Source organism: Mizuhopecten yessoensis, unplaced genomic scaffold (assembly GCF_002113885.1).
Source record: "Mizuhopecten yessoensis strain PY_sf001 unplaced genomic scaffold, ASM211388v2 scaffold3229, whole genome shotgun sequence".
NCBI lineage: Eukaryota > Metazoa > Mollusca > Bivalvia > Pectinida > Pectinidae > Mizuhopecten > Mizuhopecten yessoensis.
Window position 1 is genome coordinate 410,613 of NW_018404940.1, and position 23,161 is coordinate 433,773.

The following is a 23,161-nucleotide window of genomic DNA, read 5'->3' on the forward strand; positions in this document are numbered from 1 at the left end:
CTGCCATGAATTTGGTGCCAAAACATGTTTTGAAAATATGTTATCCTCTGAAGACAAGATGATCTTGCCATACACTGTCCTGTCCCTCTCTTAGACATGGTATTTATCTGTCTGCTTTTTATATTAAGGTGTTATATTTTTTTTCTATATTTTTAAACTAATGGGATTTGTTGGATCAAGATTATTTTTCCCCATGTTTTTTGTGTAATCCTCTACATATATAAAGTATTATACATATTTCTATAATTGCTAACCTTATTATTGAATGTGGGTGAAAACAGTGGTGGAACTTTAACAGTAGAATACAGACATATATACAAACTGTATACAAATATTGTACAGGTGGATTACACAGTAACGCTACCCCTAACCTCTACTAATAACCTATTAATGAATTTTTATTATTCAACAGTTACTGTAAATTTATTATAGTACCATGTCAGTTGTTTAAGGGATCAATGAATCTTTTAAAGCTATTTTCCTTGTTATATTTATTTTTTGTCGAAGTTGTTTCCTCCAGTTATTAAATAAGGGTGGTATCAGGTAAAGTAAAGCATGTCCTCATTTAAAGAAAATTGTGGTTTTTGAGAAGCATGGTGTCTGGAATGGAAGCAAGGTAACAGTCAAGTTGACTTTGTGATATAAGGCAATAATTTTACTCTCCATAGATTCAATGTTATAAATATAGCCTGATAATGGCGGATGTTACTAAATAGATATTTTGGTGAACTTTGAGCTGAAATGCTGCATACAGCGTCTTCCTCATAAAGCCGATGTCTTGTTATAGGTATAGTGATACTACAGGTTATAATGCAGGATCTATTGTGTCCGGCCAGAGACCTAAACTTGCCTATGTATACACACCAACAGAATACTGGGCTTACGAAATTCAACTCTATATGAAGTAAAAAACTTACTTCAAGAATGTTGTTCATTCAATGCATTTATTATGGGGTGGACTCGCAGCCAAACATTGGCATATACCAGTAAAATAGGGTTGAAGTCAAAGTTATTGGAGAGGAAATCTTTCTAAAATATTCAGTTTTTGATCCTGTGATAAACATAGACGTTAGGGTTTTACTGTTAGGCTTTTTGATACTTGTCCTCTGTATGAACCGTTAAGATTGCATTCTGTATAACTCTGCCAAAACAGCACTTGTGTATAAATTAATATATTGTAGTTATGGCATTGCATGAAAATATCATGTACATGTACGTGATTTAACTGTTTGTGTAATGTGAAATGGCACTTTGTACAAAATGGCAGATACAATAGTACTGCTGGTTATAAGACCAGATTTATATATAATCGTGACTTGTCTCCACATAACGTATACATTTGTGCGGTTATAGTTGCTAATGATGTCACTACATTGTCTTGCGATACTGTATTGATGAAGCCATAGATCATGTGATTAGCCAATGTATCATGTGATCTTACATGGCGAGTCCATTGTTATCAAACATTGATCTGATCGGAATTTCCTCTGATCAGAAGACCATTTATGGATCTGAATGTAATGTCCTCTGATCAGGGAAAGTTCCGATCTAAATGTAACGCTCCCTGATCAGAGTCCCTGTTGACCTATAAAATAAAAAAAATGAAACAATGACAAAAGTTGGTTTCTGTTGTCTGTAATTGTTTGACTATAGCAGCTCACTTTACTGTGGCAGAGAACAAAGAAAACAAACGCACCGATAACTTTGTAGTTTTATTTTATTGATGGATGTCAGCAACATAACAGTGTGGTGTACATTTCACAAACAATGTAGACAGTTTCCACACACTATAAAGTATTGTGGACCTTAACTAGACAACCCACACATACGACAGATCCTACCAACCAGAATCCATCCAATTATATTTGATTTCTGAAGAAGAAATAAAATAAAATAAAATACCCTCTAATAAAACTTTCAATGAATCTGTCTACCAGTTATCACAATTCAGCATTTACCATCAAGTTAAATTTGACATGTACCACAGGTTGTAAAGAACAAAGTAAGAAATACAGGTTAAGAACTACAGATGTTGTTACTTATATATATGTACATGTCAACAATTTAAATACTGTATCATTTAATGGGACACATTTACACAGTTGAACATAAAGCACCAGCTGATGACACCTGTGATATATATAATTCCAGTCTCACCTGTACAGGTAACCTGATCACAACTAATCTACAATGTAGAGTTTGGACAATGGATTTGACAGACAAGTACGAGTTCTCTGATTGACATTAGTTCTAATAATCAAATCACACATATTTACTGTAGCTTATTTCCACTAAATCATTTCGTCTTCAATAGCCGTGAAATATTCAGCAATGGCTGCTACATGATCTTGGTCATGTGACCAATGATTACCCAGAGTAGATGTTAAAACTTACTAAGGAAAGATAAGTCTACGAACAATAACCAAAAATAGAGCGTGTCAAGGTCAGTATTCCAAATATATTCGGGGATGTCGAAGTACAGAAGTTTTCAAATACATCAGGTGGTGAACTCTACCATAGACCATTTAAACCCCCTCAGAGACTTTAAAAAAGTTGGCGACAAATCCAAGACAGAAGTGTACGGTCAAATATCACAAAAGCCATGATAACAGTTATGTAGGGGAAACAGCACTGACCTTCACTAGAGCTACTGATGAAGGGAAGCCTCTCCACAGATTCATCAGCCATCCACAATCACACCAACTCTTTTTCAGATTTTTTTAAAAAATATGTGCCAGCCGTCTATTAACTTGGAGCTCCCTCCATTGTATAAACATCTACTGTCACATGACCTACCAAGACCATGTGACAGCCATAGTGAATACAACCCAGCTATTCAAGACAAAGCTTTTTTTGTTAAAAAAGTCGGAGATCTAAAATTCATTCCAGTTTTAAATTGATGATTTCATGCAGACAGTTGTGCAAGACATACATGTGTGACATGCAGTATAGATTTCGCCACAGCAAGAAATTGACACCGACCACTATGGTACTAGATACTGACCTCTATGGTACTAGATACTGACCTCTATGGTACTAGACATATGATTGAGCATGCTACATTTACACTACCAGTATGTACTGTGGATAGGATACGCCAGGATTTAAATTCATAAAAAGCAATCTTTCATTTAAGTGTGTCATACAAGTCTATTATTGCCACTGATAACCTGTTTATCGAGAATAATTCTCTCAAGAAGGAAAATAATGGTTTTATTTTGTTTAACGACCTATTAATGTACATTGACAAGTCTGAAATTTGTGTGTGGGTATACTAGGTATAAACAATACACAACCTTAATCATTTTACACGACTGGGGTGACAGACCACAGCAGTCATACACGGCCAAACCCGCTAGGCATAACAAATACTCTTTAGCAAGTTAAAATACCTCTATACAAGTCGCAATGTAAATGTCTTCTCCATTGTAAATGATACAAGCTTGTGATACTACAAAATCGAAATGTTCGACATATATTGCACATGTTATTTGTGGAGCAGCAAGGTATAGAGTTTATCACTATAATGGTTATAGGTATTGCTATACTGTTGAAACATGCAATGAGTTGTACATAAAAAATACATGTATGGTAAACAAATGCTTGCATAATACTTCTTATGAATTTGTTATATGTTTTCTAAACAAAACAAGCATAGCAACACATAAAACAAAAAATAATCTGTATTGGCTCCATGCAGTGTCCTTGCGAGGCACTGTGTATCTTTCAGTGATTTATCACATACCTGTTGAATCTTGTTATAGTAATACAACCAACTTTCAGACCATGAAATACAACGTTCTGTATTGCACATGTGTAATACGGAATGTTGTATTTACCTACTAGCCGGAACTACTTTTTATGGGAATCCTCTTGTCATGGTGAACTGAAAAGTTTCCGGTATTTGCAAAAAATATCAAAGTTTATAAAATCTTTGTATCAATTTCTACCAAATACGGAAGGTATGTGATAAATGCAAGACCCTACACTTGTGTCCGCGCACAAGTGAATATATATGTCCACGCAATAAATGAGTGCTTTCTGGTTTAGAAAAACAAGTGTGTGGTCTTGCATATATATATAGTATGACCTTGACCCTCACTCAGAGTGACTTTGAAGATCATCAGCAAAACAATTTATCAGAGCTGATAGGATTAAAGCTGGACTTGTTGATTTTAGACTAATGTGTTCAAAATCTTAATTGTATTTCATCTTATTTTTTAGTTCTTAAACATGGACCTTGAAAGTGGGTCAAGGTTAATCATTTGAGCAAACGTTTTAGCCCTTCATCCAAGCATGCTACTGGCCAAACCTCATCACCTCGAAAATGGGTCAACGTCAATCATCTGAACCTTTGGGCCAGGTGAGCTAACCAGGGATAAAGGCTGCTGAAATTAGAAGGGGTCCCCTGAACTTCTTCCCTTAGGTGGTTGATTGGGACCCAGGTTTTTGGCTATAAAGCTTATTTTTTTACAGGGAGACCTCCAATCTCCAAGGCTCATATATAAATGTTGGGGCCATATGTTTAAGTATATTTATGATTCAATTCTGAGAAAATATAAAAAAAATTATTGTTCAAGTAAAAAAATAAAAAGGCTTAAAGCATACTGTGCAAAATACTTGTAAATGTGAGAGCCAGGGTCATTACCAAAGATACTCAAATATTACTATGTACTTTATGACAACAAAATCTGTTAACTTAGTCTAAAACTAAAACTTTGTCTTTAAACGTTTTTACCAAATTTAAAGAAAATTATTTTGCTTCCCCTTGTCATAGTATAGTGATATTTAATAACCAATCAGGGCCAAGAATGCTTATACATGCATTGTAATGGTATCAAAAAGACATTCCTACAACATGATATACAGGACCTAGTCATTATTTCTAATGGTGATGATATGTTTGCCTATTATATATAATATGTGTCCTCGTAAGAATATGGAGTCTAACAATATGGCACATAGTCAAATGATCATGATACAATAAAGAGTATTGAAATGTGGACCTAATGAAACATTAAATGTGGTAGGCCTTTACTCGGAGTATAGGTAGCCCAAATACCGAACAGGGTGGAAACAATGTAACCAGGTTGACATGGCAACCATTTTATGGTATTTTTAAAGAATTGTTTTGTGTTCAAATAATGGAGAATCTCTTCTAATTCAATAGACACAATATATTGGTAACAAAACACAGCTTTAGCAATTGTACATCACAGAAATTAAAGGACCTTGATAACAAACAATACATTAGTTCAAAGGTCATGACCTTGTCAACAATACATAGATTCAGAGGTCATGCCCTTGGCAACAATACATAGATTCAGAGGTCATGACCTTGGTAACAATGTACAGGCTCTTGTACTTCATAATGAAACACACCAGCTGTTGTACATGATAAAGAAGTCATGACTTCCCTTAAATTACACATACTTCAATACTTTATATACGTCATCTGGTCAGGACTTTTCAAATAAACACATAATACTTTATACAAAGGTCTTGACCTTGGAACATAATTATAAATAAAACATGAACCTCTTTTATACAAAAAAAAATTGCATTGCATACAACAAGCTGACAAAATATCAAAACAGGCTAATCCTTTAAAAATGTCAAGGAACAGTAGGATTTTCAAACACCTACTTTTGTAACAATAGCTTAGTATATATGTAGTAAAACTAAAACAATCAACAAAATTAGTGTCCACTTTGAACAATACCGGGTAATTTCTCCAGTATTCAATGACAGGTACTAGAAAAGGTTTTCTATGTAACAAGTTTTCATTCAGTAAATCAGTTAATTTTCAACATATATAATGAAACTAGTCTGTCAAAACTTCTATATTATAATGTTTACATACTTATTTGTCCAATATATAACACACTCATTTTATCACTTATAACACACAAACATAAAGCCAACCTTGCCCATTAAAATCCTGGTAAAATATTCCTGTCCTTTATACTCACTTTAATGGCCATAAATACGAAGAGTTGACCACATTTATATGCACAATCAATTGTGTCATTGAAAAAAAACTTCTGAGTTTGCCAAGCAAGTCCTTGGGCATTTGTCTACATTATTTAATGATTTTTTTTTTTTTTCAATTTATGCAAAGTTATTTGTGTATGCTTCACGGGTATGATTTCATGAAATCTTAATCCTATCATGTACCTTGAAGAGAAAAAGCTCAGGAGTGTAAAAACAAGAGAAATCCCAGGCAAAATTCAGTTTTTTCTTATTGAAGATAATTAATGGCCATTAAAAGTTGAGTTAGAGTTACTTCCCTTTCAGGATGCCTACACATAAGTCAGAAAATCAAGATAATATGTGACACATGATTATATGTCAGACAATTGACAAAGTCCTTTTTTGACAAGTTGTCACAAAATATCACAAGATTGAAGCAAAACAATAAAAGTACCCCTCACTATATCACCATGGAAACTGATAACCAAGCAACCAACACAACAACTATATAATCCCAGTGTTTGATTCTTTCTTTAGTATGCATTGCCATGGCAAGCTGTTCTCACACTGCCAGGAATCAATGGCAAAACACATAGGTAATATAACATGGAAAGTTTATCACAAAATCCGTGAGTTTTACTGCCTCATCTTCTCACTTCCTTGTAACATTCATGCTGTAGGTCCCTCCAGATGTCAAATGTTCCAGTGTTCCACATCCATGAATGATCTGTTTTCATGTCACTCGAAACTCTTTATAGACTAACACTCTGTTTCAAGAGACAAGTTACCACGACAACAACCTCGTGAGACAGGTTTCCAGACTCTAGAGATTTGTTACCATAGCAACAACCTCCTAAAACATGTTACCTGGTGCATAATTTGCCGAGGCATACTTACAATGACTGGTCATGCTGTAGGCTGGACAGATCCAGTAAAATCACTACAACACTTATAGGAACTTACAAGCTTTCCAATTATGTAGTGTAATGGAGTCCATATGCTTCACTGCCCTAATTCTATGCAGCACAGAGATAAGAGCCTTGTTCTTACACATATCTACAATGGAATGTTCCAGGTCCTTTATGATGGGCGTAATTATTTGAGATAATAGGGGTGAGAGACTACAAAACAATGCCTTTTATCTACACAGCATCAAAACAGTACATGTCATTGCCAGCTACACTAAGAGTAAGTCACAAGAGTTATCTCCCTTCATCAGCTGGAGTTGGTGGGAGGTGTGTATCCGGGTGGGAACTCCATTGAAGGTGAATGTCGTATCTCCTTGTAGCAGGGACGACAAACAGGAACTGGTCGGCGGGAGTAGTGGCCAGGCAGAGGGATACTCTTGGCTATACATCGCATACAAAACACATCACCGCATTTCCAACAGTGAAACTGAAAGTAGATGAAACAATAGTTTGGTTAGATAAAACATCTCACCCATGGCCATATCACAGACATGGTGACTTTAACAATATCTAAATCCAAAGTATAATTAATATATTATAAGTTAAAGTTGCATGTTGATATACACCAGATGTTACATAACACACTGCGACCTAATTGTTACACAGAGGAATAGTAGCAATTTCCTAAGGATTGCACTTCAATAGCTCATTATCATTACTCAACTGTTTCAAATACAACCTGCACCCAACAACTATCTTGTGATCAATTACACATATGTTACTTATTTCAACCCGCTTCTGACAACTATCACTAGGGCTACATTCGCGTATCCGGTTGAAACGGTTGAACCTGTAAAGAAAACGACAGGTACATATTTGGACCGAGGCTGACCGCAGGAAAATTTGGTACGTGTAGATTGAGGGGTCCAGACGTCCCTGACCGAAACTAAAAAGCTGACTATTGCTAATTTGCGTTATGTCTTTCTTAAACAATGTCAAGTCACATGTAATTTTTAAGATACGTTATGTAATTTAGTGGATGCGTCAGAGAAGGGCATAGTTTTCTTGATACATTGTTTTTTATTCTCCGAAACTGTGGATTTTTAGCTCTGCTTACAGAACGGTCCAAGTGTGTTCGTTTATCGTGGAAAATTTCTGCCCCACACGTAACGTTTCAACCGGGATACGCGAATGTAGCCATCATCGAAAGTACTCCAACATAGTCAATTGCCCTAGATTTCACCACTGATAGGGCTGGTGGGGAAGATTTATTTTCAATTTTATTTTCATTCTTTATTGATAATCAAATGTTTTTGTGTTGGTACATTTTACCTCCATGATATTCACAGTAGATAGTATATGTAGTAAGTTTATTATCCAGTATAGTGTTATATGCCATAGCAGGGTGCCGTTTCACGACGCGTACGTAAAGTTACGGGTACCCGTAAACTGTACGTAAGTTTTTTGGTCCTATTCACGACGCACATGTAAGTTACGAGTGCACGTAAATAAGTTACGGGTACCCGTAAGTTACGCCCAAAAATGACTTTCCCTACATGTAAGTCTCCAATGTTACTTCATTATCTGTTTGCGTTATATGTTTTTTTTTGGGGGGGTGTCAATAATTTCGCCAGGCTTCGTTGTTTGTTCCATTTTAACGAAATTTTGCATACATCTGCAGAATTATCCAACGCTTCCGTCAATCATGTTGATATTATTATCCATTTATTAGATTTTCAACCATAATGAGTTAATTGGCCATTGTGTCCTATAGGAAAGATATCAACAGTAAATTTGATACAGAGATGAAAACTGATATCTCAAAAACAAAACCTTAGAGAATTATGTTCATGTAAATGCTACTAGCAAAAACAATGTGTATGTAAATGCTACAAGCCAAAACAATGTGTAATTTTCTGACAGGAATTTATTGAAAAATGTTGATAGATGCAATGGAGAAAATGACGTAACGTGAAAGGTTCATGACGCGTCACTAACGTTATATCAATAAAGAGTAAGAAATTGATCATAATCTGCCAAAAAAATAACGAACTGCTGTGTCATTTCGTCTGTCTCCCTTTGGATTCCCAGTTTACATAACCTAACCTCGGCACACCTGTTACAAAAAAAACTGTAATTGAAAAAAAATACGAGAGTATGTTAAAAATTTGTTGTTTGTCATTCAACGAGAACCCAGTACGATAGCTACCGCCTTTTGAAACTGTTCCCCGACCGACCCTGCCACTGAAATGTAGACAATCCTTCATCCCCGAGTAATACATTGTACATGTAGATCATCCCCGAGTAATACATTATACATGTAGACTATCCCCGAGAAATACATTGTACATGTAGACTATCCCTGAGTAATACATTGTACATGTAGACCATCCCTGAGTAATACATTGTACATGTAGATTATCCCTGAGTAATACATTGTACATGTAGATCATCCCCGAGTAATACATTGTACATGTAGACAATCCCTGAGTAATACATTGTACATGTAGATTATCCCCGAGTAATACATTGCACATGTAGATTATCCCCGAGTAATACATTGTACATGTAGATTATCCCCGAGTAATACATTGTACATGTAGATTATCCCCGAGTAATACATTGTACATGTAGACCATCCCCGAGTAATACATTGTACATGTAGATTATCCCCGAGTAATACATTGTACATGTAGATTATCCCCGAGTAATACATTGTACATGTAGATTATCCCCGAGTAATACATTGTACATGTAGATTATCCCCGAGTAATACATTGTACATGTAGATTATCCCCGAGTAATACATTGTACATGTAGATTATCCCCGAGTAATACATTGTACATGTAGATTATCCCCGAGTAATACATTGTACATGTAGATTATCCCCGAGTAATACATTGTACATGTAGATTATCCCCGAGTAATACATTGTACATGTAGATTATCCCCGAGTAATACATTGTACATGTAGATTATCCCCGAGTAATACATTGTACATGTAGATTATCCCCGAGTAATACATTGTACATGTAGATTATCCCCGAGTAATACATTGTACATGTAGATTATCCCCGAGTAATACATTGTACATGTAGATTATCCCCGAGTAATACATTGTACATGTAGATTATCCCCGAGTAATACATTGTACATGTAGATTATCCCCGAGTAATACATTGTACATGTAGATTATCCCCGAGTAATACATTGTACATGTAGATTATCCCCGAGTAATACATTGTACATGTAGATTATCCCCGAGTAATACATTGTACATGTAGATTATCCCCGAGTAATACATTGTACATGTAGATTATCCCCGAGTAATACATTGTACATGTAGATTATCCCCGAGTAATACATTGTACATGTAGATTATCCCCGAGTAATACATTGTACATGTAGATTATCCCCGAGTAATACATTGTACATGTAGATTATCCCCGAGTAATACATTGTACATGTAGATTATCCCCGAGTAATACATTGTACATGTAGATTATCCCCGAGTAATACATTGTACATGTAGATTATCCCCGAGTAATACATTGTACATGTAGATTATCCCCGAGTAATACATTGTACATGTAGATTATCCCCGAGTAATACATTGTACATGTAGATTATCCCCGAGTAATACATTGTACATGTAGATTATCCCCGAGTAATACATTGTACATGTAGATTATCCCCGAGTAATACATTGTACATGTAGATTATCCCCGAGTAATACATTGTACATGTAGATTATCCCCGAGTAATACATTGTACATGTAGATTATCCCCGAGTAATACATTGTACATGTAGATTATCCCCGAGTAATACATTGTACATGTAGATCATCCCCGAGTAATACATTGTACATGTAGATTATCCCCGAGTAATACATTGTACATGTAGACTATCCCCGAGTAATACATTGTACATGTAGACCATCCCCGAGTAATACATTGTACATGCAGATTATCCCCGAGTAATACATCGTACATGTAGACCATCCCCGAATAATACATTGTACATGTAGATTATCCCCAAGTAATACATTGTACATGTAGATCATCCCTGAGTAATACATTGTACATGTAGATTATCCCCGAGTAATACATTGTACATGTAGATTATCCCCGAGTAATACATTGTACATGTAGATTATCCCCAAGTAATACATTGTACATGTAGATTATCCCCGAGTAATACATTGTACATGTAGATTTTCCCGAGTAATACATTGTGCATGTAGATTATGTAACCCGACAAGAAATTCAAAGTCGATGGAAGTTATGTTTGATGTTAATTAAACATTTAACTATATATGTATATATCCGCTATCTTTACGCTGTGATATTGTTGTGGTGCTTCGATTACAACACGTTGTAAAGTCTATCAGTCTTTGTTTCTTATTGAAGAGGATACACTTTTACCGTGTTGCATCCTTATAATAACAATACCTACACGATTAATGGGCTTATGTTGGACAAATCGATACTGGTTCACTCCAAGAGTCGGCGGTATCTCCAAATCAAACAGCTTATTTATGTTAGAAAATCTTACTAATATTTGCCCAGTGTTTTATTGTGCCCGCTGTAATTATACGAATTTGAAATCATCCCTTTTTGTAAAATTCCAAGCCTAAAAATTCAACAATATTTAGTTGTATCAAAGTTTTACAAAACAATATACTTATCAATATTTAATTAAACTGGCGATACCCCAGATAGTCCCAATAATTTAAATTAGTGGTCCTGTCACATGTGTGTTATTAGCTGTACATGTACATGATAGTTGCTATATTTCTAATTCTAAATCAGCATAATATTGTTGTATTGAAAATGTTATTTCAGTTTCCTTTTTATACTTTTACATCCATACCTTTTGTGTTTTCATTGAACGATAAAGCGGTCTTTTAGTGTGAATGACAAGTCGTGTTTTATATTCGAAAATCGTTATATTTTCTTACCTAAAACTAGACAAATAATTAGTTGTGATATATTTAATCATTTTACAACAATTATGAAGCCTATTTTTACAACTTATAATAATCTCTCTTGCTGGCTCGGATGTAAGCGCGGGGGTGGGTCTTAGTGTGGGAGGAAGCCAGAATACCCAGAGAAAACCAATGTGGTCGGGCAGGTGACCCCGGCCAAGTGCGCTATCCACTGCGCCATCCGACCAACCGGTTGTAATAAAGCATATACAAGTATGTTAAAGGTGGAAGCTCGTGCTTAAGCTTTTCTTTAATATCACTGCGTGTAATTTCGAATAGCCATAGATTTGCCTGTTTGCCAACTTTTTGAAATATCCATGGGGGAGATAAAGTATACGCATGCTAGGAATTGAAAACATCAATAAAATTTGTGTATGTACACCATAAGAGGAAAATGACACTTTAGATGACATATTTCAAATTGTTCTTTCAGATGAAATCATCAAATCATAGAAAATAGGAATTGTTAAAAAGAAAATGCTGAATTTCAGGGTTCCAATTCAGGAATCTCCCTCCGAAATAGGGAGAGTTGGCAAGTATGGATTTGTAGAATATGATATGTTTCTTTATCATTACATTTATATTGTAAATATATGTAAAAAAAAGATACAGTTGCTATGACATGACATCAAAAGAAAAGGCCCGGGCAGTTCAAATACTTCTACCCAGCTGTACCGGGCTCTCCTGTGCTGCCTCTGGTTCTACGGGGCTCGAATTAGTTGAACTACTGACACTAGAGAGTTCCACTTCTCAAAGTTCTGGCCACCTCATAAAAGGATTCAAATAAGAATTGCCGTATGTTAAGTTTGAAGAAATCATTGAATGGTTAATATTGTAACCGCTTCAAACTTAAGGATCATGTTGGATTATTCACTTGCGGTGAAATTTACGTGCACGTAAACCCGTACGTAAATGTGAAAAGTTACGTGAAACACCCCCTACGTAACTTACGTGCACTTAGATACGTGCACGTAAATATTCACAGGTACCCGTAACTTTACGTACGCGTCGTGATACGGCACCCAGGACTCTTGCTATATAATCCTGTTAGGACATGCATACAATATACCAATAGATTGTTAAGGATATATGATATACTGCTATACTGTATAACAATCAGCGATACATCAATTTACATACAGACATGCCTTCCTCCATCACCGAAACATACGAAAGACCAGGAGCATTGTACGATAGACTGTATACAGTGAAGATGACACTACAGTAGGTTATGTGGATAGTGTATATACATGATACTACAGTAGGTTATGTGGATAGTGTATATACATAAGATATAATATGTATCTGGAGATCAAAACTAAATGGAAAACCTCATCATAAACAAATTCACTAATGATCAAAATTTTTAAAAAAATGGCAAGACTGAATATAAATATTTTATGAAACTGAGAAATATTGAATTTGCTTCCCTGGTTTTCTGAAGGATAAAGATTTCCAGATATACTGACAGTGGTTACCTCACAACACTATACATTTGTAGTTTGATTGACAGGTTTTATCTGTGAAACTATTCTCGAGCACCACAAAAGCTCAATGATTTGCAACTTTTTTTTAGAAATCCTGTAAATCATATTTTGAAAGCTTATGTTTACAAGTGGGCAACCAAATTTTCTCTTAATTCAAAATATTTCATACATTTTCAAGATTTACATTAACCAGCTATATTAAAGTTGCTGAACTGTTTATTTTTTCAAATATTTCCACATCAGAATAGAAACACATAAAAAACCTCTATATATGCTGATGCAATACAATCTGGACATAAACTTCTTGTTGCTACACAAATAAAAAAAATGAGCATTTTTCCTTTTACAGTATTTACAATTCAATGAAAAGTGAATTATTAAACTTAAAGTAAAATATTTTAGTAAATTATTTGTTCCCAAAAAAATTAAGATGACTGATGTGATTTATGTCGTCCAGATTATAAACTGTATGGCCCATGTTTCTGTGCAATTATTTCTTGCCCATTAAATGATAAAGTATATTTCTAATCTACACAGAGACATATAGGTGTACAGTATTTGAGTACAATGTTTAGTGGCGCTTGCCTTTTTAGTGAAGCAATCAAAGGGGGTAGCGCACGTGCAGGTGTGGACTTGGCGGAAGGACCTCCAGTCAACCGCCACGCTTTGAAGCTCCAAGAGGAGCTGGTCCAGAGTAAGAGTCTCCATGCCCCCTGACAGCATGCTTGACTCCATGGTCCCTACTCCTTCCTCTATACCTGACTTGGACATCTGTGAGGCCACCTCGTCCACACCCGACCGCGACATTGTGGAGCTGGCCTCATCAAAGCCAGACTCACGGTCACTCTTGATGTGGTTTATCTTGTCCTTGTGATCTTTGTCTCTTTGTGACGAGTCGTCCGAATGTTGTGTTGAGTCATCTGATCGTTGTGGCGAGTCATCGGGTGACGTTTCCAAGGATCCATTTACTGCCACATCCTTAACAACAAGGAGATTGAATCTTACAGAACACCACATATTTGCAAGGTAAAGTGTCAAGTTCATGATACTCCACAACGTTTTAAGTAACATAATTAAATCTGTGAAGTGTTGTACTACAAAAAAACAAGAGATCCCGCAGGGATCTTGGCACCCACCATTGTACCATCTTCATTAGTTCTTTGTCAGTTCGATCTTTTCTCTTCTTTTCTCTAATCTGTTTGATCGAGTCATGTTAACAGTAAATGCACCTTGAGGTAACTTTTGATCTAAACTTAATACTGCTGTGTATAAAAGACAACCTTCAAAGTGAGTTTGTCATTTCACATATTTACTAGTACAGTACTTTTGTTTTTAATATGAAAGAAATAGAATCGATCATTGCAATATGAGAAAGATCTGATTAGTTCTTCTTTTAGCCATTTTTTTTTTATAATCAGTTTAAAAAAATAACATGCACAACGAGGGATCAAGGGGAACCTACATATCAACTTTGAGAAAGAACCCTCCAGTGCTTCCTGGGAAATAGCACTAACAAACCTTCACTGTCAAAATCCAAGATGGCTGTCTGTCTGCCATTTTGTTAATCTGATCAGTCTCGAAAGTAAACTAAGGGGAAAGATCTCTCAACTACTTATTGAGAAACAATGATAACAAACATTTACTTTCAAAATCCAAGATGGCTGCCTGTTGGCCTTTTTGGTTTTCTAATCATTCTCAAAATTAAACATGCACAACTACATACCTAGGGGAGCCTACATAACAAATTTGGGAAAGATCCCTCTGGTACTTCCTGAGAAATAGTAATAACAAACCTTTAATGTCACAATCCAAGATGGTGGCCTGTCGGCCATTTTGTTTATCTGATCAGTCTCAAAATTAAACATGCACAACTACAGACCTAGGGAAGCTACATAACAAATTTGGGAAAGATCTCTCCAGTACTTCCAAAGAAATAGTGATAACAAACCTTCACTATCAAAATCGAAGATGATGGCCTGTCGGCCATATTCTATATCCGATCAGTCTCAAAATTAAACATGCACAACTACAGACCAGGGGGAACTTTCATATATAATTTGAGATGGATCTCTCTAGTTTACCTCCTGAGAAATAGCCATAACAAACCTTCACTGTCAAAATCCAAGATAGCTGCCTGTCAGCCATTTCGTTTATCCAATCAGTCCTAAAAGTTAAACTGCACAATAAGGGACCAAGGGGAACCTACATATAAAATTTGAGAAAGATCCCTCTGGCACTTCCTGAGAAAAAGCGATAACAAGAACTGTTTAAGGACGGACGGACAATGGACAACAGACCACGGAGGCAGGGCGATTTGAATAGCCCACCATGATCTAGATCTGTGTTTCAGTTGTTACAATTTTTTAAGAGGAGTATGTTGCCCTCCCTTGGATACTGCAGTAAAAAGCCCCTACAATGGACAACTGTTGTGGGAAGGCCCATGATGCTATTGACACTTTCAGTAGAAAGGCCCTTACCTGGGCCACATGTATGACCTTTTGTGTGGAGGCCCCTTCATTGGAGATCTTTCGTAAGAAGGCACTATTTTGCCTGTCTTGGAGACCTTTTTTAGGAAGGCCCTTATCTCAGATATCTTCTCTCAGAATTTCCCTATCTGAAATAAGTGTCTAAACAACCTTACTGACTGACACCTACTTTGGCCACTTTCTCTGGAAGTGGTTCCTCTATGTGCCCAGCCAGATAGCCATCCAGGGACTCCATCGATAAGAAGCCATCAAGTTTTTTCTGTATTGTTTCTTCTGACTTCCCCAACACCTTGCAGATCTGAGTGATTCTCTGTGTCAAAAAAGGGGGTCATAAGTTCATACTGTCAACAAAGCTACTCATTCTTCCTCTCTATTCCATTCCTATCCTCACACTGTTTGTCTACTCTCATAATAGTTATCTCCCCTACTATCACGTGTCTATATCCCCCATCTGTCCTTTTGGTTATAGGTCCCAACCCATTTCTTACAGAACCTTTCATCTCTTTACTGGTTTTCTGACATGTTTACTTTGAAGTCATCGTGTTCTCTTAAAATATTCCTGAAAACAAAACTGTTCGTTGGAAATGCTGATAAGTATCTCTTTTGTTATATTGTCAAAGGGAAATTCTCAAATTTAATTTTTAAGTACAATTCGAACCATTTTCTGACCGTGTACCAATTTGGGTAGCATACCAATTGTGGTAGCGTGACGTTATATCCCCTATCTGTTCTTGTGGTTATAGGTCCCAACCCATTTCTTACAGAACCTTTCATCTCTTTAGTGTAACATAGGGGGATCTCAACCTGGGGAGGAAGATTCTTACAACTACTTAAGCTGCCAACACATGGCTTAGTATTTAGCAACTGAGCGTTGAGATCCCCCATCTCACAGCAGGGGGAATGCTTCTTTTTCTTATACCCTGACTTCTCTGTCATAAATGCAATATTGACACTTCAACATTTTCCCTATTTGTCAGCACAGTTACCTTCTCCAGGAGCCGTATGTGGTCCTCCAGTGAGTCACTGTGATCCTTCGCCGCCCCTAGAATATCTGTGATGTGTTCCCTAGAGTGAATTCCAGTCTCATAGCGATTGTACATCCCCTTCCAAAACCTGGCCACAAACATTGAAATGTAATACTGTGAAACTCATCATACTACCTTAAGTAGTTCTGAGGAGGTCAGTCAGTGTTTGATCAGGACACAACTGTATACTGTGGGTACTTCCCACAGTAAAGTAAATACCTGCTTCTGTCAAGCTTTAATTTGTAAAACAAGAATATCATAAATGGTACATATGACATCATTATGAAAGACAAAACATTTCATTAAAACCCCATGCTATAGTGATGGAAGTTGGGCTCCATGTGTATGTGCAAACAAGCATTGTGTGCTATATGGTGTTGAGAAATTTTGAGAGTATGATCTTGACCTTAAACGTGTGTGAAAGATAGATGTCAGGAATTATCGTATGAAGTTTCATAAAATTTTGAAAAACTTTGTAACTGAAAGCTTGACCTTAAACAAATGACCTTGACCTTCAAATGACTTTAAGAGATTACTGTCACAATTACTTGTGTGAAGCTTTATGAATGTGGTTGAAAAATCAGAAACCTGCAGACAAGCCAAATATCATTTTCCTTTCATCATGTATAAATACTGTAGCTGTGACCTTGACCTTCTACTGGGCTCCAGAGATTGATGTCAGGAATACATTTTTGAACTTTCATGAAATTTTGAATCTTGATACATTGAAGACAAATTTGCTTACCATTCAACAGGATATATATATTACAAAGCAGGAAAAGATTTGTCTACTGTTGGATAAAATCTACCCCAAACAATTATAAATAGATAACTTACCATTATGTAGGACATGTCCTACTCAATGGAGACTGATGTGCCTTCCACTAAACAAGACATTCTTTAAAATGGATACTAGTTTGCTTACCATTTGACAATACATTCCTCATAAATGGTATTAGTTTTCCCTACCATTAGACATGACCTACCTCACACACTGAGGACTGGTATCTGGTACGACCACAGGATGTTGTACCTCATATTCTTTCTTATACAGAGGGTTGAGGAACTCATTCATGTGCCTGGAGATGTAACCCCACAGAGAATAGGTTCTTTCTGAAAGTCTGAAAGACAAATGTATCATGTTAAACCACCGGTATGTCATCCTCTTTATGAACACTGGAGGAAAATATTTACTATGACTTATTGACATAAGAGTCTTTATTCTCATATTAGTGTTACACTTACATGATTCTACTTTAAAATATATGAAAATACACTTCCATGATTCTTTTTTCAACTTACACAAGAAGGTGTGATGAAAGATAATTTTGCTGTGTAAAGAGTGAAGATCTTGCATACAGAAGCCAACATATAGTATGTCTCGACTTTATTCCTAGTGTTACCTTACTCCTGGTCCCCAAGGTGACATTACTCCCGGTTTGACCTTGACGTTTAGTCTGGTTTTGCCATTTAGTCTGACCTAGCCCCAATATCTGACCTTGACCTTATGTCTTATATTGCCATTTACTCTGATGTAGCCCCATATTCTGACTTCGTTTTCTATTTTGATATTGCCAGTTATAGTCTAACTCTATTTTCTGACCTTACCACCGAACGTTACTTGTCCTTGTAGAGTAAGCATGCATTGTAAGGGTGTACCTGAGATCTACGCGGTCCTTTTCACAGTTGCCTATGAATGTACCGAACTGACAGGAGAATGAGTGGTCGTGTATCGTGATGAGGAAGCGCTCGTTAAACTGGAAAGCACATGGAAACTGCTGCATGATCTGCCACACACACTCGACGAACTGGGTAAAGACCGGCGACACTTCTTTGGCGTCCCCTGACCCAAGGAACCCACAGCGATCCGTGAATTTATGGCCGAATGACAACCACTCCTTCTCAATTAGGGCCTGCAGAAATAAGTCACTTAATGTCATTTATTATCAATATGATTGGGTAAAAATATTCTTACATTATATCACCAACAGAAGTTATTCTGAATCTCACAGATCTGTTGAACTTGTTGTACCTGATTATCAGTGGTATACAATCTTCTGTTGTGCCGTGATGTTACCGTCTAGGATTCATATACAGTATACCCCGATATAACATCACCTTTCGTTCAAAGACATTTTTGTGGTACAACAAGTTGTCCCTGTTAAATGACAGGTGGATGAACACTTGTTTGTTTTAGGACACATATCCAACACTTACCAATGAAAATTTAAATATACATGTATATATGCAATTTTTAAAATACACACCGTTTTTGAAAGAATAATTAGTTCAGAAATATTGATTTAGATCTGGTATTACAATCAGTGTGTCACATGCAAGAAATACACTCTACGAGTGCCGCGGTGATAGCCAGATGCGTTACGTCACAGTCACATGGCAAAACAATACAGTATTCGCATGATAAGCACAACGGCTGTGTTCCGTCGATATCATCAAATCAATTTCAATTTGTTGGTCCAATTATCATCCACAGTCAGACATTTAATTGTAAAATAAATTGAAATATTGAATATCTTCACAACCTGTTTCCTTTTTTTGAAAACCTGTGAGAAGCCATGTGAATGAATGAATAAATAACCGACAGAGGTAATATGGTAAATTGTATTCAGATGTAAATTAATATATCTAAAACTGACCCCCAGGGCTGAGTCAACTATGAAATCAACAATATAGGCACATTTCTTTAATGGAGCGTGGCGGTGTTGTCGGGGGGCCAACAAAGGGGTATTTGAACGACTGTTCTCAAAACATTGTGTCATATAGCGGTACCTGAGTTTGGCGGTACAACGGGTGCATTTAAGTTTGGGGAAATCGGTTCTAACGTAATTGGTGGCAGTATGCGAGTTTGGCGGTACAACGGGTGGCGATACATCCAGGTTATACTGTACATATATATACCTACAGCCAGTTATTTGTGTGGGAACGATGTTTTTGCTTAATCACATGACCTTTGCGTAGTCGCGAAAAAATTGACACATTCAATAATATGAATCCCATAAATATTATCCACAATATAAACTGCAATACAGCCCATTACAGTGTATTACTATCATACAAAATCATCATTTCCAAGCATGTATGTAGACTGTCAACATATCCAGTTATGTAGACAGTAAGATTGTTTGAAATATTTTGTACTAAAACACAGAGATCAATTCATGAGTGGGTACAGATGATACAATGTTCATGTATGTATATAAATAAATTGAGAACTGTTCAAACATGTAACATCATGTGCTTTACCTGATAGCCCCTCATGCTTTACTAAGAAGCTGAAACCCCCTTCATGCCTTTTATGATTAACCTGGAGGTCTTGTATAAATCACCTGTAAGCTTTGCAGGTTTGCTTGGAAATTGTATTTTTAACCTTCATTCTTTATGAATTACCTGGAAGCCTTGTATGGTGCGGTAATAAGGGTCCAACATAAGGGAAGCCAGGGAGCAGGTCTGAGCAGTTCTATCCCAGCCGTCAGAACAGTGCACTAGAACACTAATGCCATTACGTACCGCCTACAATAACAACAGCTGTACATCAATATCCCTAAATCCAACTGAAAATGTAAGCTACACACTTACTAAATATACCCCACACCTCCTCAGCAAAACACTTTGTAAATTAGTGAATTACTTTCTAATAATATCCCCAATAAAATAACACACCTGTCAATGCAATGTGACAAATGCTTTAATGGAGCTATCCTCACACATAGTTTCCAAGTATTTGTGAAAGCAAAATTAAAACCCTCGTGAATAATAATTAACAACTAGTCTATACAGTATTTGAATATAAATAATTTCACCAGATTGTGAAGCAAAGTGTGTAAAGGGGAATAAGTCATATAACATGCATAGAAATAGAAACACAGCTGTATATTTGAAAATAAAAATTTAGCTCATCAATTGAGAAATGCATAGCTGGACAAATATATCCAAAAAGGGGCATAACTCTGAATATATATGTCACACCAGAAAACAAACTTGTTTTTATAATGATATATCAATATGTAAACTCACAAAGAAATCAGTTCATTGATGGAAATTGAGAAATGTTTAGCTAAAAAGGTCACCTTAATCGAGTGATAGGAGCACTTGAACTAAAGACTTACATTGGCACGGAGGTGTACAAAATGTTAATGACTTACGTTAACAATAAACACGGAGGTGTCTATGACAGGTTTGATGTGTTTCAGCCATCCACTGGCCTCTATACTAGACAAGAATGTTAATGACTTACGTTAACAATAAACACGGAGGTGTCTATGACCGATTTGATGTGTTTCAGCCACCCACTGGCCTCTATACTAGACAAGAACGAGTTCATTGATGGGTTCTTCAGTTCACACACTGTTAAGTCAAAGAAAACATTTATCAATAGGAATGATTTATCAAGTAGTCATAACTTAATTTTGTGGTTTTGTAGAGTGCCTCCATTTCCTTACCACCTAATAATGTATCATTGTCTTATTGAGCATAATTTGAGGTTGACAAGAAATGTAATTAGTGTTCTAAAATTCAGTGTATACCTGGTACCAACATTTGCACTGCAGTGTATTCACTGCGAAACGTATGAGATTTTATTTACTGTAGATAACCATACACATTGAAAAAAGCCTTCTGGACCTACATTACATTTGTCCTTATAAAAAACAAATCAAAATAGAATTGGTTCAAATGTTCTGTAGTAGTTTACATCAAACTCTATCTTATGGATAGCTTCTTAAGGCCTGATGGAACAATCTCCCTGTTATAATTTACCATCTATTAATTTCTGTAGTCCATTTCTCATCACATGAATGTTTTCAATGCCCAAAAACTGGAATTTGATGTCAGAGTAAAAGTTCTCATTCTCATAGCCCTTTCCTGCGGCTTTATTGGCCATCGCATTGATCTGTGGAGAAAACAGGAAAAGTCACATTGATCCAAGGAGAACACAGGAAACATCATCACAAAAAGAACCCTTTTTTATTAGAAAATTAGCAGGAAAAAAAACCCTCTTCCACAGTGGCAATAATTACAGATAATTATTAATTGGTAAACCTTATTGACATCAATATGAGAACTATATCAATATGCTACAATGTTAAGAATTTACAATTTTCCTGAATGATAGTTTGTGTTTGACCCTGGATGTGATAAGCAATTGTCTCGGGTGAGGGTTCAAGTCACTAACTTTATATTTTACCAGTACAGAAAGTTACCATGGGGACCATTTTTTATTGACCAAGAAGAAAGTTTGTAACTGACCTTGAAGGCAGTTTGTGATTGATCATTGAAGAGACTGGGATAGCATAAGTTATTAACTGACCTTGGGTCGAGTGTCCACTACGTACAGGAACTTGGAGGAAGGGTTTGCCCTTAAAATGGCGTGCAGCATCTGTTCATCCTCAACACAGCGTGCACTGAAGCCAGCGAGAGGCTGGCTACACCGACATATAGCGGCCTGGAGGCAGACACAAAACAGCCATCACAACACAGTTACATAGTCATACAATCAGGTTAGAACTGAACGGAACGTATGTAAAGCAGAAATTCCCACTCACAACAAAATTATGAGATAACATTGAATGTTAAATCTTTCTTAAAAGGTTGCCACCCAAGTGAGAAAGACAAAATGAGGTGGTACTGCGAGATACCAACTATACAGTAGACAGGTAGTTCTACTGCAGGTTTTACATAAACTTTATCTTTAAATGTAAATAACAGAAACAATTTGTTAAGTAAAAGATGGGATAGTACTGTTGGTTAGTAATAACAAGGGGAGATAACTGTACATGGGATAAGAAACAGACCTGGTTGTCTCGGTGAAGGTAGGAGAGGGCTGGTAGACGTCCTCTGCTCCTGAACTTAGAACTTCCCACCAGGATAGGCGTGGTGGCAGTAGCAGGAACATATAGGTCCCGGGGGTACGTGTCACATAGCTGTGTGTGAGACAGAGTAGACAGTGATGTTAAGTAGGGTTGAGTACTGGGAACACTGGATTACATACATAAGTTTGAACATTTTATTTTATTTTTATACAGAACTTTTGTTTCACATGATTGTCATATAGAACGCTTTACAGTTAAGCTCTACCAGAACCCCTTTTTGACTCTAACAGTGATCAAACTCATTGGTTGGATGATATTTTTCAAAATTTGAACCCTGTTTTTCTTTTGCAAAGAAATATAAAACACTTGACAGCAGATTTATTTGCTGTTAGTCTTTGCTGACCAAATATGTCAATTATTTTGTACATGTACCAAGCTCCACTTTTTTCCTCTGCCCAAACCTCA

At 36.4% G+C, this 23,161-nt stretch overlaps 1 protein-coding gene across 3 annotated transcripts in view; it reads right to left on the reverse strand.

The window, feature by feature from the left end:
- Window positions 1–1,702: 1,702 nt before the first annotated feature.
- The window catches only part of LOC110447123 (myotubularin-related protein 8-like), a 75,793-nt gene continuing 54,334 nt past the window's right edge, over window positions 1,703–23,161 (reverse strand). For 2 of the 3 annotated variants that reach the window (XM_021492587.1, XM_021492586.1), the window contains exons 5-15: window positions 22,679–22,807; window positions 22,195–22,329; window positions 21,645–21,777; window positions 21,124–21,233; window positions 20,277–20,399; window positions 18,528–18,781; window positions 17,855–17,989; window positions 16,830–16,956; window positions 16,013–16,153; window positions 13,943–14,335; window positions 1,703–7,368 (exon numbers count right to left, since the gene is read on the reverse strand). In XM_021492587.1, coding sequence (XP_021348262.1) covers window positions 7,189–7,368; window positions 13,943–14,335; window positions 16,013–16,153; window positions 16,830–16,956; window positions 17,855–17,989; window positions 18,528–18,781; window positions 20,277–20,399; window positions 21,124–21,233; window positions 21,645–21,777; window positions 22,195–22,329; window positions 22,679–22,807 — 1,860 coding nt within the window. In that variant the 3' untranslated portion in view covers window positions 1,703–7,188. The remainder of the gene's footprint in view (window positions 7,369–13,942; window positions 14,336–16,012; window positions 16,154–16,829; window positions 16,957–17,854; window positions 17,990–18,527; window positions 18,782–20,276; window positions 20,400–21,123; window positions 21,234–21,644; window positions 21,778–22,194; window positions 22,330–22,678; window positions 22,808–23,161) is intronic. The other variant, XM_021492589.1, reaches the window with a different exon arrangement.